Source organism: Mus pahari, chromosome 8 (genome assembly GCF_900095145.1).
Source record: "Mus pahari chromosome 8, PAHARI_EIJ_v1.1, whole genome shotgun sequence".
NCBI lineage: Eukaryota > Metazoa > Chordata > Mammalia > Rodentia > Muridae > Mus > Mus pahari.
Window position 1 is genome coordinate 22,242,826 of NC_034597.1, and position 9,553 is coordinate 22,252,378.

The 9,553-nt window shown below is 41.9% G+C and overlaps 1 protein-coding gene across 7 annotated transcripts in view; it reads left to right on the top strand.

Annotated features, from left to right (window-relative positions):
* Nek4 (NIMA related kinase 4) overlaps positions 1 to 9,553 on the top strand; it is a 34,838-nt gene that overhangs the window by 10,339 nt on the left and 14,946 nt on the right. For all 7 annotated transcript variants that reach the window (XM_029541867.1, XM_021203391.2, XM_021203389.2 and 4 more), the window contains 2 exons: positions 667 to 808; positions 6,116 to 6,517. In XM_029541867.1, coding sequence (XP_029397727.1) covers positions 667 to 808; positions 6,116 to 6,517 — 544 coding nt within the window. The remainder of the gene's footprint in view (positions 1 to 666; positions 809 to 6,115; positions 6,518 to 9,553) is intronic.

A 9,553-nucleotide genomic window follows, 5' to 3' on the forward strand; every position in this document is an offset into this window, starting at 1 on the left:
TCTCTCTCTCTCTCTCTCTCTCTCTCTCTCTCTCTCTCTCTCTCTCTCTCTCCATATATATGCAGGATGTAGATCAGATCCACGCAGACTCCCTGATTGTCACTTCAGTCTCTGTGAGCCCTTATGAGATCCCTTAGTTGATTCTGTGGGCCATGTTCTTGTGGTGTCTTCCACCCCTCTGGCTCCTACAATCCTTCCTCCTTGGTTTCTTGTTTCTTCCTTTCTTCCTTTCTTTCTTTCTTTCTTTCTTTCTTTCTTTCTTTCTTTCTTTCTTTCTTTCTTCTTTTCTTTTTTTTAAGATTTATTTATTTATATATGCCAGTACACTGTAGCTGTCTTCAGACATACCAGAAGAGGGCATCTGATCTCATAGATGGTTGTGAGCCACCATGTGGTTGCTGGGATTTGAACTCAGAACCTCAGGAAGAGCAGTCAGTACTCTTAACTGCTAAGCTATCTCTCCAGCCTGCTTTCTTGTTTCTTATGATTGTGATTATCTTGAAGACAGATGATTTAGAAAATGCCCCCCTAGGTGTGGACAAGCCTAGTCTCTGTAAATGCTGCAGTTGAGGAGGGAGGGTGGATTATAGACACATTTCACATATTCCTTCAAACCATCAGCCACTGCTGTGTTGATAATAGAACTTTCTTTTCTTCCTTGTAAAGAAAAACTTCCAAAAATAATGTTAAAAACTGTGACTCCAGAGCCAAGCCTGTTGCTGCTGTAGTTTCCAGAAAGGAAGAATCAAATAATGACGTGATACACTACCAGCCACGCTCTTCCAAGGGCTCTGCTTTGCATGTCATGGTATGCTCCCTATGGAATACTTCAGGACCTGTATAAGAAACAGCTCATCAAGTGAATGGTTTTATGTGGAAACGACTGTGCTTGTCTAGAGATCATTATGCAGTTCCTTCCGATTTGAAAGAATGTGTACTGGTGACAGTCAGTCTCTCCCTCACTTTATCTACAGTAGGCTGCCAAACTGTTCTCGAAGCCAGTACAATAACTTTTTAGATTTTTTTTTTTTTAGATAAAATTTACATAGCCACTATTTAAAAGTATTTTATTCATTTGTGTGTGTGTGTCTATGAGTATATTCCCATATGTGTGGGGGAATGTGTGTTTGTGGAGGCAAGAAGAGAGCATTGGGTCTTCAGAGCTGAATGAAGTAAAAGCATGTTTTAGATGCCTGGCTTGGTATGTGAGTGTTGGAATCCAGACTTTGGTTTTCATAATTGATTGCACAGAAACCGTTCTTAACTGCTAGGCCATGTCTGAGGCCCCACATAAGCCCACATCATATGGACAGTCGTGTGTGGTTAGCATGCTCACACAATGCAGCTATCACTTCTTTCCTAGTTCCAAAGTGTTCCCATCAGCCCAAAGGAACCTTCACAAGAAGCTGTCTCTCCTCATAATCTGTTCCTCATTCCAAACACAAACAACAATGTGTTTTCTGTCTCTATGGGTTTTTCTTTCTTGAGTATTTGTTATAAATGGAGTCATATAACATGTGGCCTTTTATGTTTGAGTTATTATGTTTTTGAGATTTATCCATGCAGCATATACCAATACCTCAATTCTTTTAGTTCTGACTAATAAGCCACATTGATTTATCCATTGGTAAAACATTTGGATTCTCTTCACGTGTGGGTCTTGCTGTGAACATTTAGGAACCAGTGCTTGAGTATCGTTTTCAGTTTTTTTGAGCTGTCTGCCTGTGTTGTAAAAGCTAGGTCAAGTGAAGATGCTGTGTTTAACCTTGTGGAGCACTACAGTTTACTGCAGTAACTATATCATTCTGCATCTTCAACTCTATATGTTCTCAAACAAGCATTATTAGTAAATATAATCATATTAGTCAGGAGGTGGTGGTGCTCACCTTTAATCCCTTGGGGAGCAGAGGCAGGCAGCTCTCCTGCCTGTGAGGCCAGCCTGGTCTGCAGAGTGAGCCCCAGGACAGCCTGGTCTGCAGAGTGAGCCCCAGGACAGCCTGGTCTGCAGAGTGAGCCCCAGGACAGCCTGGTCTGCAGAGTGGGCCCCAGGACCCCAGGGCTGTGGGGCCTGCCCTGTGCTTTGGAGCCTGTCAGTCTTTACCAGATAGATGATTTGCAGGTTTTCTCCATTGTTTGGTTTCTTGTTTTACTCTTTTGATAAACAAAAAAGTTAATTTTCATGGATTTTAACTTGTTTGGTTTTTGAAAGAGAGTTTCTCTATGTAACCCTGGCTGTCCTGGAACCTGCTTTGTAGACCTGGCTGGCCTCGAACTCAGAGATGGCCTGACGCTTCATCTCTACTAGGATTAAAGGTGTGCACTTTACAGCCCCTGGGTCCCTGTTCTCTTGAAGAGTTTCAGGGTTTTAACTCTTACATTTATGGCTTTGATCCAGTTGTAATTAACTTTTTAAAACTGTGATGTTAGTTAGGTGTGGCCTAATTTAATTTTTTTGTATGTAAATACATAGTTTTCTCAGCAGAGTTTGTTGAAAAGACTACAGTGGATATTGCTGGTTTTTTGTTTGTTTTTAATGTCTCTTCCAAAATGCCCATGAGGCATTAGGCATTGAAATAGGTCTTGGGGTGAAATTTGACCTTTAAGAGACAATTATTGGCCGCTTTAGAGAACTGGTCTGTCCTAAAAGCCAGATTGACTGTTTTGTGGATATTTTCCTTTCTCTGTAAAACCTTGGGACACTTCAGTGAGTCTAAAAGGGAATGGTCAACCTCTGCCCCTTACGTCAGGTTTCACACCTTCCAGAATTATGAACTAACTAAGGTTTAAATGAAATGATATAAATTACAGGGCTTCCTGTGCATGGTGGTGCATGTCTTTAATCCTGGCACTGGGGAGGCTCAGATGATGGATTTCTGTGAGTTCAAAGCCAGCAAGTTCCAGGACAGCCAAGATTCTATACAGAAAGCCTGTCTCAACAAAACAAACAAACAAACAAACAAACAAAACACAGACCCTGGTATTCAGTTATAGTAAAGCAAATAGACGACACAAATGGTCATTATCCCCGTCAGTCATCATTTGGTCATTATGGGAGGTGTATTTTGGCTTTCTATTCTGTTCCATTGGCCAGTGTGTCTGTCTTAGTTTCAGTGACATGTTGCTTTAATGATTTTACCTTTATAGTGAGTTTTGACGTTAGGAAATATGGGTCCTCCTCAGACATTATTCTTCAAGATTGTTTTGGGGTCTCAAGATTCCTTATTAATTCTAGGATAAAGTTTTCTGTCTCAGTGAAAAAGGTCATTGGATTTGATAGGTATTTACTGAATCTGAAGATTACTTCCTGTTTTGTTAGAATATTAACAAATCTATGAACAGAAAGTATTTTTCCCATTTCTTTATCTTTACTTTCTTTTAGTAATATTTCTTAGACTTTGGTATCCAAGTCTTATCTTGTAGGTATTTTATTATTTTTGGTGTAATTATAATCAGAATTTTTTTAGTTAACTTTTCAGACTGTTCAGTATAGAGATGGGCAGTTGCTTTTGTGTGTTGATTTTTGTGTGTTAAAAGTTAGATTCAGCTGGGCAGTGGTGGCTCATACCTTTAATCCCAGCACTTGGGAGGCAGAGGCAGGTGGATTTCTGAGTTCNAGGCCAGCCTGGTCTACAGAGTGAGTTCCNGGACAGNCAGGGCTACACAGAGAAACCCTGNCTCNAAAAACAAAACAAAACAAAAAAAGTTAGATTCATTACTTCCACTAGATAGGAGCATGTATGTATAATCTTTAGGGCTTTTACAAACAAAAATCATGTTGCCTACATACAGATAATTTCATATCTTCTTTTAATTCAAACACCTCATTTCTGTCTTCTGCCTAACTGCTCAGTCTACAGCATACAGTGTCATGCTGGGTGAAAGTAACAAGAATGAGCAGCTCCTCTTGTCCCTGATCTCAAGGGAAAGCTTTTGGAGTCACTAAGAATGATTTCCTGTCTAGTTTTCCCACAGCTGGCCTTGCTATCTTAGGATAGTTCCCTCTAGTCCTGCTTGGTTTCCCTAATCATGCAAGGGTACTGAATTTTGTCAGAGCATTTTTCTGTATCTATTGAGATGATCATGTACTTTTTTTCTTTATTCCATTCATGTAGTGTATGGAATTTTATGGTGAATATTTATTTTAGACACTGGTCCCACTTGGTCACATTTTAAACGCTGCTCCCCCAACCCCCCATGCTAGGGTTTTAACCCACAACCCTTTGCATGCTAGGCAGGGGCTCTGTCACAGAGCTACATGCCCAGACCTTCATTTCAACATTTCTTTGAGCTGGGTAGTGGTGGCACACGCCTTTAATCCCAGTATTTGGAGGCAGAGGCATTTCAGTTCCCGGGGCAGGGGATCCCCAGCTGAGCTGAGGGGCTTAGGAGCCCCAGCCCACTCCTCCTTGGCTTCTTCTCATCATTGTTTCTTTTCTTCTTGATTTCTTCCAATGAAAGAGTCACACCAGGCAGAAAATCTCACTTAAGAGATTTACTGAAGGCTCTGGGGTGTAGGGGGTGTAGGGGAATGAATGCAGGCATGGCTGTCCTCTGCTCCCATGAGCAGACAGCAAGGAATCAGACAAAGGTGGGCAGGGCGGGCTTCTCAGGGCAGAGCTTTCCAGAGTGGGGATTGGTGGGATTTCAAGTCCTGAGTTTGGGAAGCTCAGGGATTGGTGCTTTTTCTTGTTTAAGGATTGGTGTTTTTTCCCTGCTCTGGAATTGGTAGCTTGTTTTCATAACCCCTTTCCCTGGATTGGGCTCATGGGTTAAGGTGGGAAGTCCTTCCAGGCTACAGCCCTCTTTGGCTAAGGCTCCATCTCTGGGGAGCTCTGAGAAGGCTGGAGAGGAGGTGCTGCCCTGTGGACAGCTCCTGCAGTAGTTTTTTGACCAGGACTGAGGCTTTAAAGGTGTTGCTAACATGGACTGCTCCTCATGATTGTAGTGGGCAGGAAAGGTTCAGGGAAGCTTCAGGGGAGGCTGCAGGCTGAGGAGGTGGTGGAGTGCCACCATTCTGACAGGAGCTGCAATTGTTGATAGCTCCTGTGTGGGTATCTTACCAAGACTGTAGGCTAGGGTAGGAAGGGGAGACTGGTTGCCACACTGACCGCTTTTGCTGTGTTCTGCTTAGAGACTACACCTATCCCTCAACCTTCAGAGCCTAGAAACTTCTATTTCATATATCTCTGAATTTTCCTCCTTTAGACGTTATATACATAGAATATTTACTTGTTTGTTTGTTTTTGCTTGTTTATTTGATTTTTCTGTATGTAGCCCTGTGCTCTGTAGACCAGGTTGGCCTCAAACTCAGAGATCCCACTTCTGTTGCCCAAGTACTGGGACTAAAGAGTATGGTCTTATGATCTTATGTATATATTACATTTTATTCATTGATTTGCTATTGTTTCTACCTTTTTCTCCTTCCATTCTTCCTTTCCTTCTTTCTTTTTCTCTTTCTTTCTTTCTTTCTTTCTTTCTTTCTTTCTTTCTTTCTTTCTTTCTTTCTTTCTTTCTCTTTCTTTCCTTCCTTCCTTCCTTCCTTCCTTCCTTCCTTCCTTCCTTTCCTTCCTTCCTTTCTTTCTTCCTTCCTTTCTTCTTCCTTTCCCTCTTTTTGTTTTTGAGACAGGGTCTCTATTATTTAGTTCTGGCTATCCTGGAACTATATATAGACCAGGTTGTCCTTGAACTCATAGAGATCTGCGTGCTTCTACCTCATGAGTCCTGGGATTAAAGGCATGTGCTACCACACTCAGCTCTCTTCCTTTTATAAATCGGGTCTTGCTATATAGCCCTGGGTATTTTGGAAGTCATATTATACCCAGGCTGGCCTCAAATCATGACAGTCCTACTTCAGCAGCCCACTCAGGTGCTAGGATTACTGATGTGTGCCACGATGGACTCCCTTTTTTGAATAATGATGTTAGACTCATTGGTCCACAGATACCTGCTTGAGTTCCTGCTTTTGTTTGTTTAAAGTATGTGCCAAAAAATGGAATTGCTGAGCTTAATGGTAATTCTATGTTTATCTTTTTGAGGAAGATGCTGTTCCATTTTGAGTTTATTTTTATATATGGTATGAGGTACTGTAGTAACTTAAGAACATCTTTTCATCTAGGGTGAAGATAAATGTTTGTCCCAAGAGAAACCAGTGGACATTGATCCCTTGAGACCACCGGCTAGTCTCGAAGGCCACACTGGCAAACAAGACATGAACAATACTGGGGAGTCATGTGCCACAATCAGTAGGATAAATATCGATATCTTACCTGCAGAGAGGAGGGACTCAGCGAACGCTGGTGTAGTTCAGGAGAGCCAACCACGACACATGGATACCGCTGATGAAGTAGACAGTCAATGCAGTATTTCTCAAGAGAAGGAGAGGCTCCAGGGCAATACCAAGTCCACTGGTCAGCCTGAAAATCTCCTTCCCAGACGGTCCTCTGATGGTGGTGATGGGGAAGGGAGTGAAATGGTGAAGCCATTGTATCCCTCAAATAAAGACCAAAACCCAGACCAGGTGAGTGATATGCAGAAGGAAGGGTTTTCCAAGAGAAACGTAGGAAATCTAGTTACAGAGGTGTAGGATGGCACTGGGGGATGGTTTATTGGTTAAGAGTACCTGTTGCTCATGCAGAGGACCTAGGCTTGGTTCCCAGCACCCCATGGTGGCTTACACCATCCATAGCTCCAGTTCCAGGAGATCTTCCATGGCTACTAGGCATGCATGTGGTACTCATACATACATGCAGACAGAATACTCATACCTATAAAACAAAATCAGTAAGTCTTAGTTGTTCTAATGATTAAAAATCCAAAAATGTCAGTATGCCCTACCTATGTCAAGAAAGTCAACTATTTCTTGTGCAGATTTACAGTAGAATAATATTTATATCACCTATAAAAGCAGCAATAGCAATGAACCAACCAAACTATGCACAGTGACAGTCACTCCCCATTCATCCTCATTCTCACCCCATGGCAATGTTTGTTCATGGGTTTGGCAAGTCTGAGCATCTTGTGTAAACAGAATCATATAGCGCATGGCCTTTTATATCTGGTTAATGTTTTTGTTTTCAAAGTTTATCCATGGTGTTGCATGTGCCAGTATCATTTTTATTGTCAAGTATGTTCCCCTGTATGTATCTAAATGTCATGTTTTGAATTTGTGTGTGTGTACCATGTGTGGTGTTAGGGATTGAACTCAGGACTTTGCACATGCTAGGCTAGGCAGCTTCTCTACTGCTGAGTTAAATCTCTATCCCCGCTTTGAATATTTGTATATATGTTTCTTTTTAAATTTTTGTTTTTATGTTTTTATGTATGTGGTTGTTTTTCTGCATTTGTGTGCAGTACCCAAAAAGGCAAAAAGAGGATGATGGATTCTCTAGGATTGGAGTTATAGACAATTGTGAGCCACTAGGTGGGTGCTAGGAATTGAACCCAGGTCCTGTGGAAAAGCAGAAAATGCTCTTCACCCCTGAGTCATTTCTCTAGCTCGTGTGCGTGTGCGTGCGTGCGTGTGTGTGTGTGTGTGTGTGTGTGTATGCGTGTGTGTGTATGTGGAACATGTGTGTGTGCTATGGTGTGCAAGGTCAGAGGACGGCTGATGAGAGTTGGCTCTCACTGTGGGGTCTGGGGATTGAGCTCAGGTTGTCAGGCTTGGTGACAAGTGCCTTTACTCACTGAGCCATCTCACCAGAAGTGTGTATGTGTGTGCGCATGTGCGTGTGTAGGTAGCACAGACACCGTGGTATGGTATAGATACCAAAGGAAAACTTCGTAGAGTTGATTCTCTTTGCTCTTATGTGGGTTCAAGGGATCAAAACCAGGTCGTCATGCTTTCGTGGCAGACCTTTTATTCACCGAGACATCTCACTATGTGTATGTTTAATTAAATATTTTTTTTAAAGATTTATTTATTTATTATATGTAAGTACACTGTAGTTGTCTTCAGACATTCCAGAAGAGGGCATCAGATCTTGTTATGGAAGGTTGTGAACCACCATGTGGTTGCTGGGATTTGAACTCCGGACCTTCGGAAGAGCAGTCGGGTGCTCTTACCCACTGAGCCATCTCACCAGCCCAATTAAATATTTTTAAACGTTTATTTTATGTGTAGGGGTATTTTGTCTGCATGTATGTTTGTGTATCACTTTTGTACCTGTTTCCTGTGAAGGCCAGAAGAGGGCATCAGATCCCCTAGAACTGGAGTTATAGCTGGCTGTGTACTGTCATGTAGATGCTGGGAGTTGAACCTGGACCTCTGAAGAGTAGCCAGTGCTCTCAACCACTGAGCCCTCTCATCTCTCTAGTAGCTCTACCATGTTTAACTTTTTAAGAGACTGCAGTGCTGTTTTCCAAAGAAGCTGTAGTCATCACTTCCTGGCAGTGATATATGAGGGTCCTACTTTCTCCAGAATTGTTGTCAGGACTTGTTATTCTCCTTTTCTTCTTCTTCTTTTTTTTTTTTTTTTTTAAATCTGTGATGAAACCCAGTGCTTCGTCCATGTTAAGCAAGTACTCCACCGCTCACTCCATCCCCAGCCCTGTTGTCCAACACTGCAGTTATAACTGTCAGCCCAAAGGGTCTGCAGTACAGTCTTAATGTGCTTTGTTTTCAGATTTTATTCTTATTATTTTTAATTATGTGTGTATGTGCATGATATGTGCTCATGAGACCAGATGTCCTGTGAGGCCAGAGACATCAGATCTCCTGGAGCGGGAGTTCCAGGTGGTTGTGAGCCACCTGATGTGGGTGCTGAGAACTGAATTCAGGTCTTCTGGAAGACCAGTACGTGTTGCTCACCGCTGACCCATCTCTCTGACCCCTTACAGTGGTTTTGACTTGTTCCTTGTTTATTCATATACTAAGGGTCTTTTTTATACATGCACTGGTCATTTGTGTACTTCCTTGGAGAGATAGTGTGTACAGAATCATTAGCAAAATTTTGAATGTTTATTTTTTTGTTATGTGTAAAAGTGTCTGCATATATATAAGTAGTTAAGTACTTTCTTTTTTTTTGTTTATTTCGAGACAGGAGTTAAGTGCTCTTAACCACTGCACCATCCCTCTACCCCCCTGTTGCCAATTTTAAAAAATGATGTATGTATTCATATGAGGACTCTATCTGCATGTACACCTGAAAGTCAGTAGAGGGCATCAGATTCCATTACAGATGGTTGTGAGCCACTATGTGGATGCTGGGGATTGAACTCGAGACCTCTGGAAGACCAGCCAGTGCTCTTAACCATTGAGCATGTAACCATCTCTACAGCTCCAAAAGGAGATCGATTGATTGATCTATCTATCTATCCATCTATCTATAGTTTTTTGTTTTGTTTTGTTTTGTTTGTTTGTTTTTGTTTGTTTGTTTTTTCGAGACAGGGTTTCTCTGTGTAGCTCTGGCTGTCCTAGAACTTGCTCTGTAGGTGATGTTGACCTCAGACTCATAGAAATCCGCCTGCTTCTGCCTCCTGAGTGTTGGGATTAAAAGCATGAAAGCATGTGCCACCACTGCCTGTTGTTGCCTATTTTCTTTTTTTTTTTTTTTTT